Below are 19551 nucleotides of genomic sequence, written 5' to 3' on the forward strand. Positions count from 1 at the left end.
TAGGCTACAAATGTCATTTTTATTATTACTTTAAATAATGTCTAAATAAAGGGACTAAAGACATGCTCATGTGACTTCTTCCATTATCAAAAATATGGTGTGGGGTGATGTTTACAGCAGAAATCTATCCAGGGAGGAAAGCGTGCATCACAATGCGAGACTGTGGTGGAGTCCACTGAACTTTAAAATGAGTCCCACCATCACCACGGACGGTGTCGGCTGTCAGAAATCGGGGGCAGTGATTTTATTGAAAACAAATGTGACACTCAGAAAAGAAAAGATGGTTTTGTTTCAAATAATGGAAAGACCTGGATACATTTCTACTCCCCTCCCCCACCACCCATGTTTAACTACAGAAATTAAAAAGCAAAAGACATAAAGGAACACACAAAGGGGGCAAAAACAGCTATTTTAGAATCGACTCCCTTTGGTAAAAACGGTAATAAATGGTCTTGCATTTATCTTTTTCATATACATACTAACTTTAGCCATTTATCACTAAAGTCCACAGTAAGCTTGGAAAGTATTACTAGCACAACAACACAGATCTGTCATAAAAAAGTCTGAGACTATATACACAGTGTATTTACAACATGAGGGCATGAGCAAGATGTGCATGTGTGTGTTTGTGTGTTCGTATTTGAGTGTGTTAAAGCTGGTGTATTGGCGGAGGGCATCTTAAAAAGGTTGACTTCCAGGGCGGCGAGGATTGTGTGTGTTAATAGAACTATATATAATATATATACACAACACACACACTGGAATACATGTCAGTATCTGACATTCACGAGCTATACAATTTTACAGTCTGAGACCAAACAGTGTTGTGAGGCCCCTTTTTTTTTCTTTTTTTAAAACATTAGATGTAACAGTGCTTTTTTCTAAGTTAACCCGACAACGCGGTTTGGAGCTCAGGCACCGTTTCTAATAGTGCTGCCATGTGTTTTGGAAAAGAAACTGTAACCCTCTTTCAGTCTGCTTGATGAGACATGATTGTGATTTGGCCGTAACACAGGAATGTCTGAACCAGATCTCTCAGACTTTACCGAGCTCCCCCCAAACCTTCAATCTGGGAAACAAAATTTCTGAACAGTTTCCCCCTTTTTTTCTAAATAAGTGCACTTGTCCATCATATTGTTCTCAGTGAATACTACAGAAAATACTACAGAATAACACTTTCATAAATAAATCCCTGTGTATTTGATTTTGATGGAACTCGATTACTTGGATGGCTTCAGACTGTCTAAGGCTGAATTGAAGCTCAGCCGTGATAAAGTTAAAAAAAAAAAAAAAAAAAAAAAGCACCACACTCTCTTTTCTTATGTCGCTAAGCTCTGTCGTAAAGGCTTGAGGAAGTTTGTGACGTGGCTCTGAGTGCTGGTAAGAGCTCAGGTCTGCGACTGGAACATGACCATTCCTAAGTTTTGGCACCGAAGGCCCTGGGGAAAAATAAATTTAAGAAAAAAAAAAAAAAATAATAATAATAATATGGGCCCAGCTAAAAACGCTGGTTAAAATTTAAAAAAAAAAAAAAAAAAAAAAAAAAGGATTTCAGTAATCCTGCCCACCCCGGTTTCAACACAAACGGCAGCTAGCTTAATTGTGCTCCCATGTCCGCTTTAAAAACACATTGACGACCTTTCGTCTCTACCTCTATTCCTGTTTGATATCAGACCTAAACCCCCCAAAAGTCAGTCTGCTTCCGTTTGCCCTCGTGGGTCTGGCTGGCTACGGTGCCTTGCTAGGTGTGCTGTATTTCACACGATATTTGTTGATGTTCATGAAGTGAAGGACCTCTGGGTTACGGGTGGTGCTGCAGGGCAGTAGGCCTTCACGTCCCTCGCCCATCAGCCACTTGTTGGTCTCGGCGCTCATGTCGCGGGTGACGTGCTCTTTGACCCACGCCTCCACCCAGGCCTGGAAGCGTTTGTGTAGTCGCGTGCTCACCCTCTCGTGTGACTGAGGAAAAACAAGACTGATGTCACGAAACAGATTTTCTACTCACTGAACACAGAAACCTCAAACTAAGCCCAAGCCCTCTGCCCTCACTGACATCTTACAGAGCCAAGAGTTGAAACAGAATGAATGGGAGGTCAAAGGTCACTCACTTTCCTCCCTTATGATAAATACAGGAACGCTGTAACCAAGAAATATTTCTGGCATAACAGCTAAATAACGACACTAGCTGGTAAATACCTGGTGAGCTCGCAGCAGGGCAGTGCGTCGGTACATGTAATCCTCAGACTTAAAGACGTAGACCATCTTGTATGAGTTTAGTTTGAACATGCACTCCATTTTCTCCTTATCCAGCGATTTCTTTCCACCCTCGCAGGCCTCCTTGTCCAGCTGCTCTCGGCCCTTCTGGTACTTCCTGATCCGTCTCAGATTCCTGGTTTAGACAAACGTGATGAGATTGACTCATGAAATCGAGCAGGAATATGTCAGGACAAGTCAATTAGGGTTGCTGTAATCAAAAGCCTCCTGTTTGAATTTTACAGGGCGTGGCCCATCAGAGAGCGATGAAATGTGGAAAACGCACCTGGGAAGAAAAACTGGCTTCTGAGCGAGGTGCTCCCTCAGCTCAGGAGTTGTGGAATCTGGGTTTAAGTAGCGTCCCACATAATCAGACCAACGCTGCAAACAGAAAACAAGCACAAAACCCAAGTTTAACACACACATTATGAGTGTGAAAACACGAGCACTGCGCCAGTATTACCACAAGTCTGGCAACAGGTTCTTACTAGTATTTCCACACACTGGTTATCTTGATTACAGGCCTTTAAATGACTAGTCTAAGTGAACTGAACTGTGTGTAATAAAATGCCACATTTCAGCAGTGTGGGAATAAAAGAAGAGCTGCTACTGCCATACAAATACTCTTATCAGTGCGAGTATTTAAACAACATTTGTGCAGCATTGTTGCCATTTTACAGTTGATTAGACATCACAGAGCCTGTTTATTTAAAGGGGACCTATTAAACATATACACATCATTTATATAATAGCCATGTTTTGTTTTTTTTAATCCTTAATGTGAACAAAAAAAAACCAAAAACCCAAAAGAGTAGATGGATTATTGGCTTAAAAATAGTTCCTGATGCTAATGGACCTTGACACTCAAGATTTACCGTTGTGTTTCTTACCTCGGCCTCCATGGGCTCATCTGAGTTCTCTTCCTCTGTGTCGAGCAGCTCCACCGTGAGCTGCACTTGTCCTCGGTTTCTCAAAAACATCACCTGAGAAAGCAACAGGACGGACAGTTTAAGACACTTTTCAAACGAAAAATAAGGACTCAACACAGAGGGAACACCAACGATCCCCTTTAAACCAGCACTCTGTGACAGTGGAGAGAAACAAGAAGGCTAAGGAGCGAAGAGAAAGTAAGGACAGAAAAGAACATCGTCAGAAAGAGATGGGCTGATCCGATATTTGGATTTCGGCTAAAAACTGGCAAGTAGTTGGACTCAGTGTAGTGACAACAGACCATAAGTCTATGATATTCTCTATCCAAGAGTAAGAAATAATTTAATGTGTCAGATTAAAAAAATATCCTGAGGGCTCAGATTACAGGAAATACTGCAACATTTTACTCTTTTATTCCAGTTTTTAGATTTACTGAGCTTCAGATTTTTGAACACATTATAAAAAGAGTGGAAATGGATGTGTTCAGTGGAAGTTTCCATCTCTCTTTCGTAACAAGTTAGTTTGCAGTCAAAGTAAACAGGATGAATGGGTTTTAGGTATTCACCTATAAAACCAGTTGGGTAATTTCTGTTTTTAACAAAATGGGATAAATATTTAATGTAAAGTGAAGCTTTAATGAAAGCGAAGCTGAAAGTAGGGCAAAAAGCAAATCTGCTCGCTGGTGACAGGTGGCTTTAGCAGCTTTAGTCAATGGAAGCAATGAGTGAGTGCAAATGGTGATCCTTACTCCCCATTACTGCAACCATTTTAGAGGGTAGGAACTGGTTGGTGATTCACACCCTCTTATGTACTCTCAATGAAAAAACCCTACTACAGAAGTCATGCTGATTGCACGTGTCTGTCACAAACCTGGCTGCTGTGTAAATCTCACAGTCTTTGCCAAGGGAAAGACTGAACGATACTGCTTGTGTTTTAAAATGTGGAGATCATTTATTGACAGTGAACGCACCCAAAACACACACACACAAAAAAAAAAAGGGAACTCTCCAGTTAGTAAAAGTAGGACGTTCTTCACAGCAACAAATTAAGTTTGACATCTGGACTGTGCAGGAACCAGTCCTGCAGCCTTGTGGAAAATTACTTTTAAGTACCTCTTCTAAACTTTAAATGAGCCAATTTCCATATTTCCAAAGCTTTAGCAAAAATCTGCCGTCATGCCATGGCTAGGTTTGAGAGCGAGCGGCAACTTTATTTACCTTAAAGCAGTTCTCGTCAGACATGAGCTGCTCGGCTTTCCGCTGATAGATCGTCTCTGCGGAGCTCCTGGAGGACTGTGTGGACAAGCTTCCACCAGTGGCTCCGCTGGCGCTCTCTGCCAGGTAGAGGTCTGTTACCTGGACGCAGATCTCATCACTCACAATGTGCTGGAGCTGAAGGAAAGAGAGTTAGTGACTGGCTGGTAAACAACTACAGCAGCTCTTTCCTTGAGAAAACAAGCCAATACCTGCCGGACGATGCTTTGGATGAGCTTGTCCATCGTGAACGCGATGTAAGCGTGAATGGTGAACATTTCCCTCAGAGAGTCCTCGTACTGAGATGCTTCCATGTTGCCATCCAGCAAATTCCGAACCATCTCCAAGAAAGCAGAGTAGTAATCTTCCACCTCAATGTCCACTGGAGAGAAGAAATATTTAATAAAAACAGATCACTAAGTGGAACAGCATGAGGGGAAAAAACATTTCCACTTTTTGTTACAAAAACTACTGGTGAGTTTTTCCTCAATCTACATGTTACTGACATTTTACTGTTCCTACAGTCACAGCACATTCGTTTAACAACTGATTTGAACATTTTACATGTTATATTTAAAGCTCTTCATGGCCTAGAGATATACTGGAAATGCAGTCCCTGCAACCAGAGCACAGCCTGCAGACTGTTTCCACCTCAAGCTAAAAGAAGGTGACCGAGAGATGCAGTCGTGGTCCGACTTGCCTGATAAACGGCAACTTGTTTCATCAGTATCTTCTCTCAAATCACTTTTAAAGACTTCACATCAAACTCTTGATACGACACTTAGGTCTTGTCATGCGTCTTCCATTTTAAAACATTATGCCAAGTGTTCTAAGATTTTACTTTGTGTTTGAACTATTATGTTTTTGTTGAATCTGGTTTTATCGTGTGCGCTGCGTTTAAGCACTTTACGAGGATAGCATTGATAGGACCTTTACAAACAGACATGGTACAAAAGTCAGAAAAGGAAAAGCAAACAAATGTAACACAAAATCGGGGTATACTGTTACTCACTGGGCTCCTTCAGTCTTAGTTGGATGGCTGGATTGTCATTTTTCTCCTTCTTGAGCCCCAGGACTTCCCTCTCCCAGTCCCGCTCTCTGACCTCCTCTTCGATCTGCCGCTCCGCCTGCTCGTACAGCCGCAGCAGACGTGAGCAGAGTGTCTGGTGAAGCCGCAGGAAGACATACCAGTTGTTGTTGACGAGGAAGAGGTTGTAGGCATCGTCGCAGCCGCGCAGCTTCTGCGCTGCCGTGTTGCTGAACAGCAGCTTGGACTTTGAGGGACTCCCGCTGCCCGGGACACCGTTGTGCTTTTTAGAAGCTCCTTCCTCCAGTTCCATCTCCTCTTCCTCCTCCTCCTCCTCTACATCTGAAAGCTCGCCCCGCTGAGAAAACAGCATGTCAGGGACGAAGTGATAGATGATCTGTTTGATTTTGTATTTGTCCTCCTTCTGAATGCTGGTCTGCCGCTTCACATGGTGGATGATGAGGGCCGCTGCGTCCTCAAGGATTTGGCTGTCCTCGTAGGACAGTGTCAGGTGGGGGCCTGTGACTGGAGTGGTGGTCTCCTCAGAGCCCTGCTCCTGACGCTGCAGAGCAAAAAAAACAAAACTTCAGTAAAAAAAATTTTTCTAGCAGTGTATAGTCAACCTTTATGCTTGCCAAGTGCTGAAAATGATCACAGAAAGAAAGAAAATGACCTCATCATAGATGCTTTCGATTTCATTGAGCAAGGACTTTGATCGAAGCACTTTGGTGTCATTTTGCTTGAAGTTAATGCCTTGATGGTCGAGAGACTTAAGGTAATACTTCTCGTTCTGCTCCCTCCAGATCTTGTTGAAGCCTCGCTGGGCTTCCCGCCACTCTTCCTCTTTTGTCTTTAACCTGTTTGAAAAGAAAAGTAATGTAAGAACTCCAAATCTGAATGACAATTTAAACAACAATCTGCATCTTTCAGCGCGTGACACAGAGGTAGGTGCCAGATCATTCTGTTTCTCTTAATCCATTTTTGGATTAACCATTCCAACATGATATTTGTGCTCCCTTCCTTGTGTGGATTACTGTGTTTATAAATTGTGGGCCAACTCACAGAATGGATTCATGTTATTTTAATCTTCTAACCTCCACAGAGACAAAGCAACTGTGAGTTAGAGACATACAGTAAATGATTTGGCCCTTGATTCAAGCTGTACCTTTTCAAAACGATGGGGACAGAAACAGCAGGGTTTTTCTTCAAGCCGTCAATGATGTCGGGCGCTTTGTCTCCGTATATCCTCTGGATGGCCTTGCGGTGAATGACCTCTGAGGAGCCACCCAGCATGTTGTCCAAGCGGAACTTGGCCTGTTCCTCCGCGGACATGCGGGACAACTTCCGCTGCACCGTCTCCAACACTCTGATGGTAGCCAGATTGGTCTCTAATACAACATCCAGCTGTTTGAGGACAAGAGATTTTTTCAGTCATTATTCCAATTTAACTTCAAAATTGGAAATTTTCTGGAAAGGCAAAATAGCATCTACCACAATGTTTTTCCCCCTTCAAGGATATAGTCTTTTTGTTGTCATCATTAACACAAGTTACACGTATTAGCTCACCTCAAAACGTTCATCTTCACACCTGTAGATGTGCTCCTCATACTGAGTCTTCTTGGAGCTGACAAAAGTGGAGTCTTCAGACCAGGAGGGGAAGGAGACCCAAGTGTCGTTTAAGACCTGGACACAGCAGGAAAAAAAACACAAAAATTAATACAGACGTCAACTCAAACTACATTCATGAGGATGAGGTTGACTGTTAGCGTTAAGCAAAAACGGATCCAACAAACTACAAAAATATGAAATTAATTTTTTTTTTGCAAATCCAATTTTTTATATACAATCTTCCAATATCACTCTAAAGTATTAAAAAGATTTTTTTCTTATTTTCTGACAGCATTGCATATTATATTCATATACGTTATATCAACCAAGGAAAGAATTTTCAGCTCATGTACAAGTTATCCCTGTGAGCCTAAAGGCTAAACTCAATGAGAGCAGAGAAGCTAAATAAGGGCTTTAATGCACACAGCTCAGGCTGCGAGTACAGAAGCCCCTCCCCTTCCTACTGTACAAATCCTGTTTGCAAATGCGAACCAATCAACCAGGAAGAAATGACAAGCGAGTTTCAACAGCTACTTTCAGAAATGATAAACAAGATAAATCTAAATCAAAGCAGAAAAAAGGACAACTGCTGTTAAAGAACAACACAGTAGCTTTATGAGCGCCTGGATGTCCACTCCTCTCTCACCTCTTTACAAAGTGGAGTTCTGCCTGTACACTTGGGCTGCTGGTAGCTTTTAGGCAGGGCTCTGTAACTGGAGCCTAGTCTCTTACAGGAAGCATAATCAATCTCCATGGCGATGCCCTCGGTAGCCCGCTCCTTGGGGTATGTTTCAATGTGGGACATTTCACGATACCCCAGGAAGTTTTTGAACCAGTTGAATAGCTCAGGGAATTTTCTGTTTAACAGAAAGATATAAAAAAAAAACACAAAACAAAAAAAAAACAAAAAAAAAAAACACACAACCAAAAAATAAAATAAATAAATCTATCAAATTTACTGCAAAAGTTATATTTTACGTGATCCGAGTTACTCACCCTAAAAACGGCAGCACCAGCTGCACCAGTTCAGCTCTGGAAATCACCTCCTGGTTAAAGATGACCAGACATCGCAAGAAGTTGTCGTAGGCCTCTGCACTTCGCAAGGCTTTGCGCACCTAAAATATAAAAATCTGCTGAAGTCTTGTGGCATAAGTCAAGTTTTTGAGAACAACAAGAACCACCAACACAAAGCCTGTGCTCTTCGGATAAACTAGCAAATAAAGTTAAGTTGCTCTGTGATTATGTTAAACATTGTTTGGACAGAGGAGTGCAGAGGGGGGATAGTGTATATATTGGAACAAAGGCTGGAAAATATGGAGCTAACATGCAGGAGGAAAAGAGGAAGAATATAGAAAAGAATCATGGATGTAGTGAAGGAGGACATGCAGTGGGTTCGTGTGACAAAAGAGGAAGCTAGGGACAGGGTGGGATGGAGGAAGACGATCCACTTTTTAATTCCCCTTTCCTCTTATTCAAACTAAAAAACAAAATACAAACTCACCTTCTCAAAGAACAGAGATTCTGTGCCGACTCCATGCTTGCTGGCCTCTGCCACTGAGGAATCCTTCAAGTTCAGTAACTTCGGCTTCTTCTGCAGCATTCCCAAAACGACATTCAAGACACAGGTTCAATAATTTAAAAACCAAAACTTTCAAACACTTCACATAAAGCAGGAACTCCAGCAACACTTGAGGGAAGACGAACAACTTTAATAATCATCTTCCCTCAAGTGTTGCTGGAGTTCCTGCTTTGTGAATTCTTTCATCCTTCCATGCACCTTGGAAGCAGGTGAAGTTGTGCTAGAAAATTTTTGCTGCGAAACACTTCACATAAAACATGGAAATAAAACCAAATTGGACTTAGCAGTATGAGACTGCATGTACCTTGATAGGGGGCGTGGCCCCAGGCGTGGGATGGCGACGGATCTGGCAGCCGTTCTGATTGGGCCTCTGCTTGTTGTTGAGCTGAAGCTTTTTGGCAGTGCCACCGTGGTCGTTTCGTACAGACTCGGCCTTCTCAGCAGTGGTCTTATTTAATAGCTACGACGAATACAAAACACAGATTAAGACACGAGCGCATCAACATGACAGATCACAGACTACGGGGGGAACATTATTCTGAGAGGCTGATTTTAATGAATAAACTTTACCTTTGTGTTTAAGGTGTCTCTAATAAATCTGAACTCATGAGTAGAATACGGTACATTAAATACATGGATTTTCTCACCACTGAACTGTTGGCATCAGGGAGAAACTGCCCAAATTCAGAGAGTAGATCCTCCTGATTCTTGAAGAGCCTGGCCACCTGAGCATAAACCTCCTGTTCAGTCAGAGCTGGTGTGTAGTTTCCTCCAGCCTCCTTGGCATTACGCTGCTCCTTCTGTGGGTGGAGGAACACAAACAAATTGAGTGATTAAAAGTCGCTCTACTGGGCTTTTTAAATATTTTTCCTGTCATATATCTCATTACATGAATTGTGGCCGCTTCTGTGTAGTCCATAGTAGAAGCCAGGCTAAATGACCAAGAGCAGCACTAACAAAAAACAGTAGCTTTTCCATACATTTTGACACTGCATGCAGGAACAGTACAGGGCTACAGCAAAAACAGCTGGAAATCAGCATAAAAGGTCCTCTTTAAAAGCTCCTTTTAATGTAAATTCAAAATTTAAGCTCAGAAACGCTTTAGAACTTCACTCTGGCTTTTATTTTGAGACACTGGCCTGGTAAGTATGGAGGATCTCCAGGAAGGCTTTGTAAATGTCAGGCTGGCCCTGGAAGCGGTTTTTGATCTTGTTGACGTAGTTGATGGCATGGTTGAATTCCACTGGCTGGTTGTTCTGCATGGGTGGGCCTGTGGGGGTCCCGCTGAGTGGTGGGTGGAGCTGCATAGGTGGCGAACGGGGAGAGGTGTAGGCAGGGATGGACGGATTGCTCTGGCTGCTTGGTGTTAACGCCTGGGGCTGAGGAGGCTGAAACAGGAAAGATTTTAAGTGTACTGAAACACATGCTTCACAGTAAAAAAAAAAAAGTTTCTACTCCACCACATTTTATTCTCACCTTGCTGGTCTTGGCAGGCGTGGGCTGTGTTAGAAGGGGCGGAGCAGTGGTGGTTGCAGATGAGGGAAGCGGAGGCTGAGGTTGGGGAGCAGCTCCCGATATGGGGATGTTCTGGACTGAAATGCCATGTGGGGTGATGTGGTGGATCTGACCCGGTGTCGTCACATTGACTAGGTCGTTGGTCTGGACCTCGATCTTGTAGCCGGGAGGCAAGAAAGTGTTGAAGCCCATGATGAGGTCAGGGTGACCTTTGAAGAGTTGTGACACTCTGCTGATCACTCCGGGAGTGTCAATACTGGAAACGCAAAAGCAGAAAGAATTTGAAAATTCAGTTATACCTGGGGAGACATCTCGAGTACATTTAAAACCTGGCAACATCTCAGGCATCAAGAGCAGTGTGTACTCTTAGGACTTTAAATTAAACCATATAAATGCATCTCTGTAGGTGCTAACTGTACAAGAGTTGTTGCTTGTGAAAAAAATGCCAGCTCGTTTTATGGAGAAGGGGAAAAAAGTAAAATAAACGACTGGTCAAAAACGTTTAATGTCTAGGTCCACGTTAGTACCACGAATCATTTCGTCTACACATTTCATTGTTGTTGTTTACTTCGCTACGCGGCGGCCGCAGCAGCTAGACAAAGTGCCAACCTAGCATGAAACAAGCTAACTCGAACAAAACTAAGCTATCCTAAGCTAAGCTAAGCTACGCTAAGCAGCAGACTCGGAGGTGCTTCACCCCTGAAATACCATTACCTTCTGTTTGTATGTTTGCAAAAGTGTTTGTTGCTTTTCTTCTACTTAACTGCAAACCGTGTCCAAACTCAAGTGACATGACTGAAAAGATCCGCTGACGCTTATTCTAGCTCGCTCAGGAACTTTCCCTCTCAATTTGTTCGCTCAGAGACGCAGTTTAGAAGCGAGAATGTCGCTGCTGTGGTTTAACACGTGTCGAGAAGCTTTTTATTGCAATTGTGCTAAATTAAGGCGCCGTCCTCGGCTCGTTAAAACGTATTATCATAACTTCACTCCAGTGCGACCGTCCGTGAGGTTATTGGATTCAGTATGGAGCCGCTACCATTCACGATGAACCGAAAAAAACTCATGTAAATAAATTAGATAAATAACCCCAATACTTTTTCCCCACTGTATTTAACTGCTCACTTTAATTGTACGCTAATACGATTCAAGAAAAAAACCTGCATTATAACTTTCCTGCCATTGAATATTTATTTATTCGTCTACTCCTGTAGGTAACACGATCAAATTTTAAATTTGCTCTAGAAAATCGGTCAACCTTTAAGGGATCAATCTTTAATCAAAACCACCGTGGCCTCACCTTTGGGATTTGAACTCTTTCATTATGTCTAAAAAGTCGTTGTAGACCTGTGGCTGGTTGCCAAACTGCAGCTTCACTTGATCCAAGTAAGACAAAGCGTCTTCCACCTTAGGGAGAGCAAGAGAGAGAGAGGAAAGCCAGCTTTATGTGCCATGATTTTTTTTTTTCCAAAACACTGGTACCTGCATCAGCTATAAACTGAACTGAATTTCACAACTGATGTGTGATCTGCCTAAAAAGGGCAGATTTAATCTACTACCACACATTTTAAATGTTTCAGTCTAAGGCATAATGAACCATCACTATGAATTGATCTTATTTGTTTTTACAATCATGGTGCAAATTTAAATAAAAGCTACCAAAAAACAACAAACTAAAAAGCAAATGACTTAAAAATAAACTCATTTCCAGAGAAGTTCTAATAATGTAGCTTTGTTAATTTCCCCAAACCTCTTTAGCATTTTCAACTGTAAAAGTAAAATTAGATTTACAGACCTTGAGTCTCTGGAACTGCTGCTGGCCCTGTGCAGAGGCCTGAGGAGCAACTGTATGGGTGTGCCCTGACATCACCGAGGGCCCGTGGGACTGCACTGCCGGGCTGTGGTGGTGGGAGCCCCCATGGACAGCTGGGCTTGGAGTGTGCCCATGCCCGCCACTGTTCTGGGCCACTGTGGGAACCTAGGAAATCAGAGAGGTTTTATTAAAAGTACAGCAAATAGTACCATGTGAAAGTGCCACATAGTCCTGAGTTTTATTTAGGTAGTGCCAAATCACAACAACAGTCCCCTCAAGGTGATATAAACTGAGACACATAGACAGAATGTGCACAGCTGACAGGTGGGGAAGCCTGGAGCATGAGTTGTGAGTGCTTAGTAAAGAAAAGTTGCTATGTCCTCACTAAATGATAACTCCTCAAACAAAACGATCAAATAAATCTTGAGCGGGCCAACGCGGTGTACCTGATATCCTTGTGGGACGGAGTACTGGACGCCTGCTGTGGGCTGCATGTTGTCAGACACGGCCTCGTACACAGCCGGAGCTGGAGCAGGGGCCAAGACACGATGCTGGAAAGCCTCCGCGTTGCCACCGAGGCGCCGCTGCGGGGACGCAAAAACCGTTTCCGGATCCTCCCCACGCCGCTTCATTATGTACGCATACTCGGGAGAGCTGCGAGATCTGTAAATACACAGCAACATATGGAGCCCATTTTCTCAGACCTCTGAGAAGTTATCTGAATCGATTACATCACACTAACAATTTCATTCAAGAATTTGTGGGAATATATATTTTTTTGCTTGTACTGTGAATTTATAGACACACAAACACACACACAGTGAACCACTTTTCTTGTTTGGCTGTGGCAGAAAATGATTGCATAACCATCTTCACAGTACGCAGATTTATTGAAACGTCTGATGCTTTCAGCACCAAAAAGAAGCCTCTACGTTTATCAAGGTCAATAAAATGTGACCATATTGATTCATTAACATGTGATTTGACTACTTTGACAGCATTTTTTTCTCATTAGAAACTATATCCAAATTTTATGCATGAATATGGCGCTTCATGAACAGCTGTTCGGCCATGTGCATGTTTGGAGAATTCAAGAAAAGCTGGCAGGCAAAGGTGAACTACACACAGGATACAGCACCTGGGAGTCTTGAGTCCCCACTTCTTCTTTCTTTCTTTTTTCTTTCTTTTTTTTTGGGGGGGGGGGGGGGTCTTTTTGTTGTTTTGCATTGTGCACTTCTGCACCAGTGTTATCTGTACCCTCCCTCTTGCCCGCCGCAGCAAGAATGCCACAAAGTTACGTTTACTGCAAAAGTTCCCATGTGAGGCCGGGGAACATATTTTGTATTTAGTGAATTTTCTATTTTGATTTTATTATGTGTGGGGGAAGCCTGGTTGCTGTGTATGAATTTCCTTCTGATTAATAAGTTTTTTTTTCTTAAGTTAGTTTTACAAATATTCCTGCCCATATTTAAATTAAAAACATAACACATTTTAGCCAGTATTTTTCAAAGGGAAGAAGACAACTGTACAGGAGTATGGTAAAAATGAAAAAATGGTGTTTACCACTCCAGCAGTGCACATAAAAAACTGGCTAAAACAAGGACTTGAATCACAAATAATGTAGCTGATGAAGCTACAAAATGTGTGTACCATAATAATTTAATCATGGGTAATTCACTACTTTCCAATACTGCTCCGTGTACTTGCACTTTATTTAAGTACTTGCATGTTTTGCTGCTTTCAGCTTCTACTTTAGTGTATTTTGGATGGAAATAATAAACTTTAATTTTCGTCAGAGTTCTAGTTTCTTATTATTTTGCAGTTTTCAAATGTATACATAATATACACAGGTAGTATTAGCTATAATAATACGGCAGTATACAGGCAATTAAATCAACTGCTACATTAAAGTAATAGCCACGTTAATGAATCGATGAACATGATTTAATTATACCCCGCCCCCCCTCCCTCAGCAACACGCAGCCAAAGTGTATTGTGTATTTTTCTGTTATTTCTGGCTACGCCGCTGACAAAAATACCGGTTAAAATATTTCCACGACAACTTGTGGCTTGTCGCGGATCCCCTGTGCCTTGTCTTATCTGTCCCGTGTCTCTACGTGATACATGGATGACAACGTTAGCATGAACTGAATGTACGACTCGCGCTCCGAGCAGCCAATGAGACACACAGCCTACGTCACCGACAAACAGGTGCTGTGGGAACGTGGAAGTCGGTCTGCCATTCACAACTTCCTCAAGACGACGGCAACTCGCGGGCACTCGAAGGAATGGCGTACTTAAAAAAAAGATAAAAGCGATAAAGTCAGGCAGCTAATAAAATTCTACACGCGTGTGTCGAGCAAAAGTAACACAATGATAAACTCGAGTGCTCGTGCGCTGCTGCTTCTGACGCTTCCTCTCTGCTCCCACCAGCAGCTGAGTTCCACCGTGCCAGCAAACGAGTCGTTCCGCACGGCCAAAGAAAGCCAGCCTGTGGTATTTACAGACAGAAGCGCAGTGTAGTAACGTTACAGTCCTCCAATATGAAAACGCGGTTGTGTCTATTACACGGTAACAGCCCCACAACCGCGGTTCTCCCGTCCCGTTTACAGGCCTTTACAAGCAGCGACCTCGAGTTACGCTTTCCCCACGCCCGCCATTTAGAGCGTGGCGCAGGAGTTCAGCGCGTTTACACTCCCATTTTCCAGCAGGTAAGAGCCAAGAGCAACTCGTACGCAAGGCACCCTGCTGAACGGTCAGGCTAAAATAAATGTATACTGTTTATTTTAATTAACTTTGCTGGGAACTTGTTCTGTCGACGGGAGTTGTTTGCTGTCTGCTAGCAGCTAGCTAATGTAAACAACATGAGTAGCCTGACACCGATCGCTGTCCGGGGCTAGGAGAGGGAAGCACATGCAGCTAAGCCATTAGCGATCTGGTGGGCTCTCGCTGAAACGGCGAATATTTGCTATTGATTTGCCACACTGATGGATTTAGATCAACTTATGAGTGAACGGCATACAAAGAAGCATCGATCATCTACGTGATCTTGTTAAAACGTCTTCTGACCGGAGGGAGTTAGCTTGCCAACACTAGCTTGCTGAATGAACTCACCCCTCTCTCCCAAATAGCAAGCAGAAGTTCGGTGATGATGGTACGATAATCCGTTCGCTCGTGGTGAAAGGCTACACCACTGACTGGAGAAGACAGAAACTCAGTGTATCTGCAAAAAGCAATTAATCGATGGAGTATTACTTGAAATAAACAATTCAAGCTACAAAGTGAGAATCTCCCCTACAAACGAAAACAATCTCCGTTCGGTTAGCTGGGGTGGGCGGGGTTTTCACCCTGGAGTGAAAAGCGGTCCTCCTTTTAGGAGCTATTGGTCAGTCTGTTCGAAGAACCCGGACAAGGGCGGGGCGACGTATTCGGTTGTGAAATTGAACTGTCAATCAAAGATTTCTCGAGCAGTTACCAAGCACACCCTTTTGACTTGAAGCGCGATAATGCCAGCACAGAGCGGAGAGGCTCAGCTGCAGTATAAATGGGGAAAGCATAATAGCACCATGTTTAGAGACGAACGTAGAAAGCACAGCCTGTCCATTATTAAGGTATAACACGGTCACGGAGGTGTTAGATAAGGCGCCGCATGAGTTTTATCAAGAGGAATAAGCATGTTACTGACCAGGGAAAAGTTTAAAGAGCATTTGAGAGTTTTTTTCTCTTGCTTTGAAGATGAATTTGAACATTAATATACAGACGGCAGTTACTGGGTTTTAAATAGCATCCACTGGTGATGTCAAACATAAGACGTGGAGGCCAGAATTGGCCCAGCCAAGACTCCAATCCTGCCCACTGGCCAGCTTTGAGAAGGAATGCATAGATTTTGAACTTTTAACTGTATTTTCATAAGTTTTACAGGTTTTCCAACTATGCCCCTCAACCCCAGTTCCATTACTACTAAGCTAAAGTAATTAAATAATAGATAAACAGTTATATTACAGAAAAGTTCCAGTTTCTCCACTATGTACTATAACAATTCTGTGTTTTGTTTTGTTTTTTGGATTCTGTTACATTGAGTCCATGGGGGTACAAGTACATTTTCTGTGAATTCATGAAAACATATTTTATAATTACAGGACAGTCTGGTCAATGAATTGGCAGAACCTTTTCTGTAGAATCTTTTCTGTATTTTATGTAAAAAAATGTTTTTACTCATCCCACCCACTTATGATCAAAGTATACAGTATGTTGTCTTCAGTGTAAAATGTGATTGACACCACTGGTTTAAATTGTAAGTCTTGGTCTTTTAACCTCAACAATCAACAACAGCAACACATCCACATATATTCCATGTTGTTTACTGCACAACTGATGGATGTTCAATAAATAATAACTACTTAATAAATAAAGGACAAGTGTGATTATTGATATTTCTTTGTTTTTTGACTCAATGGATATAGTAACAGAATGATTGGGGCTCTATGGTATGGCTCTTCTAAGATGAAGTTTAGTTGAAGTTTAGTTCACATCATACCACATTGCAGCTTTTCTACATGCAAGATAGTCTGCAGAATTTTAATGTAAAATATAATGCTTAGATGCAGGGTTCCTTTGGCGGTATTGTGTAAGAGTAGATTTACAGTTCAACTTCCCACAAAAAATGTTTCAAGGAGTTGTTTTACAAAAAAAAAAGTTAGGACTTTTCTGCTGCAGTGGCTGCTATTGTCCAGGACCTATGCATTTAAAATGCTGTGATGGTTGGAGCTATAATATAAACATAAATAAATAAATATTTGGAATTTTCGGTCTTTCTGGTTTCTATTTTAAATTAGTTTTTGCATCTATGTATTAATTCTTTTTGTCTGCCCTGCTGTTTGCAATACTGCATTTTCCCTATTAACGTTCATTAAGTAATCTATCCATCCACCCAACCAATAGATCTCGAAAAACAATTAACTACTTCCTGGAGTTTTGCAGCACGTGACTTTTGTGGGCGGGCTGTAGCGTTAAGGCTTGTGTCCCTCCCACAGTAAGGGGGCGGGGAAGTGGGAGGCACTGCAGCCAATCGCTGCACGGATCCCGCATTACAAATCCCCTAAAAAGGTGGAACTTCCGAAATAAACCCTCGCCCACGACAGGCGGAGCTGCAACAGCAGCCCGGGATTCCTCCCTCCAGCCCAGGCAGAGGATTCAGCTGCAGCACACACATACACACGCACAGCTTCACTATCCCGAGTTGGTTCCCCCCCGTTATAATTACACCCATCTCCACGAACGCTCCAAACCGAACAAAAAGCGTAACATTAAAGTGCTCCCCTTTAAGTTCCCATCTGGATGAAACGCGGAGAGGCGCACAGCTAGCAGGACCAGCCAGCCCGTCTGCACCGCGCACTCGCTCGGTCGACGCTGGCTGCGGAGTCCACAAACAAAAGGGTTCGCGGCACTAAAACACTCACTCACTCGCGGTTTGTTTTACGTGAGTACCGGTTGACTGGGAGATTCAGTGGGGCCTCGGCGGCCAGCACGGCGGCTTTTGCGGACAGAAAGAGCCGATCCGGTCGTCCTTACTAAACAATGCCAAAGTCAAACGAAACGAGAACTACGGCGGAGCTGTGTGGCAATACCGGAGCCACGCCATTCTCCGCGTCCCCCCCCCCCTCTCCCTCTCTCGGGTCCCGCAGACAGAACCACCGCGCGTATTGCAGCTCTCTTTGTTTACTTCACTAGTCGGGAGTAAAAATGTCTAACCTGTCTCACCACAACAACTACACCCCCTCCCCTCCTTCCCCCTGCCGATCCATTACACGCTCACACAACGCTGCAGACAAAAATGCTTCGACTCGCAGACAGAGGGGATGCCTCAGATGGTGTCCACACAGCCCCGGGAGGCTGTTTACTGGCCGACATAATGCCATCCCGCACATTTAAGCAGCCAACACCTTAAGAAGCTGGCTATTCTGCTGCCGTTTACTCGCGAAACAAGAGCCTCGCAATTCATTTACGCGCACAAAATAATAAGAATGTTAAAAAAAAGCCACCACTGACACCAGACCGCCCTCAGATCCTTCGCAACAATCACACGCATCGTAACGCAGCGACACTCTTGATATTATTTAGTTTAAGCAGCCGTTACATACCCAGTAAAAAGACTCCTTACTCCGGATTCGTGTTTGTAACAAAATAGTTGGACACGCCCCCTCTCCACTGGCATTGGCGCAAACTGGAAGACACGTCACTCTGCGTTTGAATATGACCCGCTAAAAACCGAGGCAGCATCCTCTCCACCACGCGCAAAACCTGCAGTTCCGATACTGGTGGAGGATTACCGAGGGCGGCGGTGGGGGTGTCAAGTTCATTTTACACCGCGGGCCACACGAAGCTCTACCAGTGAAAGTCGGCTTTCTGTCAGTGTGAAGAACTGGACTTAATCACGGAGATATTTGAAGGAAGGAGAAAGAAATGCAGTGTCAACAATTCTCCTCTGGATTTCTGTATGATAAAGAAATGCTGCTTAAACTGTAAGAAATCAATGTGTGAAATTACTGAAAAGTTCTGTAATTGAGCTCATTGCGCAGACTGTTCTGTAATTATAAAGGAAAAAAAATATTTTTTTGTTTTAATACCGTCTACAATCACAATGCCTTAGTAGACAGTGAAAACAGCAACCTTCCTCTTATTTAATAGTCTATAGCTATATAGTTATTTCTGCACTTTGTAAGCCCCGTATCAATGCTATATAAAGGAAGAGATCATATTGTCTCTACGATTGTATTTGTGGCGAGAAGCTACTTTTTTTTTTTAAAGCTATGTTTGCTATTAGTTATTACCAATAAATGCGCAGGGAGAAAATCTGGGTCACTCTGAGGGATCGTTGCTATTTTTGGATAAAAAAAAAAAAGTGTTCAATTGGGTAAAGATTTGGTCACTGCTTAATGATTTTTCATATAGACTTAATAGCCATTCTTTTTAGATACACTTGTTCAGAATCTGGTAAATCTCTTTATCAGCGAGTCATAGGGGCAGCTCAATGCGTTTAGACATGGTCAAGTTCAAACTGACATAATGGGGAAGAGAAGTGATCTAGGAGACTTTGGACGTGTCATGGATGGGCTGGTCCCAGTATTTTAGAAACTGTGGATCTTCTGGGATTTTCTCCATACACATACTAGCAAAGTGTAACTTTATGAGCTTCTTCAATAATGTATTCAGATACTTGACTTGCTTTAAAAAAATAAAATAATTAAGAGTGCTTTTTGAAGCTTCTGATAAATTACAACCGAACTTAAATATCAGTTTGCTCAAGCTTGTGCGATTTGTTGCTTACAATGCAGAGGTCTCAAAAACTCATGTCAAATGATACATTTGGTATCAGAGGATTATACCATTGATTTATTACAGCAAAAATGCAGCTGGTGGTTCGAGGCTCATCACTCTCTACAAATATGAAACCAGAGAAGTTGGGTAGTGATGGAAAAAAAAAAAAAAAATCCCCAGCGCTTACAGGTGGATGCAGGCATGGTGAAGAGGTTGAAACAACTTAAGCAGACCAAGAGATTGGAAGGGTTTTGGTGTG

At 42.7% G+C, this 19551-nt stretch overlaps 1 protein-coding gene across 3 annotated transcripts; it reads right to left on the reverse strand.

The window, feature by feature from the left end:
• Window positions 1-18204, reverse strand: sin3aa (SIN3 transcription regulator family member Aa). 3 transcript variants are annotated; one of them, XM_082542090.1, is made up of 21 exons: window positions 18116-18204; window positions 12422-12638; window positions 11958-12140; window positions 11463-11569; window positions 10127-10421; window positions 9790-10038; window positions 9298-9450; window positions 8955-9110; window positions 8573-8662; window positions 8068-8186; window positions 7718-7928; window positions 7030-7146; window positions 6629-6867; window positions 6137-6320; window positions 5449-6025; window positions 4649-4818; window positions 4401-4574; window positions 3144-3236; window positions 2540-2634; window positions 2197-2389; window positions 1-1959 (listed from the first exon to the last, which is right to left on the reverse strand). In XM_082542090.1, exons 1-21 carry the CDS (start codon window positions 18187-18189, stop codon window positions 1729-1731), a joined length of 3927 nt encoding a protein of 1308 aa, XP_082398216.1. In that variant the 5' UTR covers window positions 18190-18204; the 3' UTR covers window positions 1-1728. The 3 variants fall into 3 exon arrangements, with proteins under 3 accessions (XP_082398216.1, XP_082398217.1, XP_082398218.1); XM_082542091.1 differs by lacking the exons at window positions 11463-11569; window positions 11958-12140; window positions 12422-12638; window positions 18116-18204 and adding an exon at window positions 10930-11205; XM_082542092.1 differs by lacking the exons at window positions 11463-11569; window positions 11958-12140; window positions 12422-12638; window positions 18116-18204 and adding an exon at window positions 10880-11203.
• Between the last annotated feature and the right edge of the window lie 1347 nt (window positions 18205-19551).

This window comes from Aulonocara stuartgranti (genome assembly GCF_965226115.1).
Source record: "Aulonocara stuartgranti genome assembly, chromosome: 7".
In the NCBI taxonomy this organism is placed as follows: Eukaryota; Metazoa; Chordata; class Actinopteri; order Cichliformes; family Cichlidae; genus Aulonocara; species Aulonocara stuartgranti.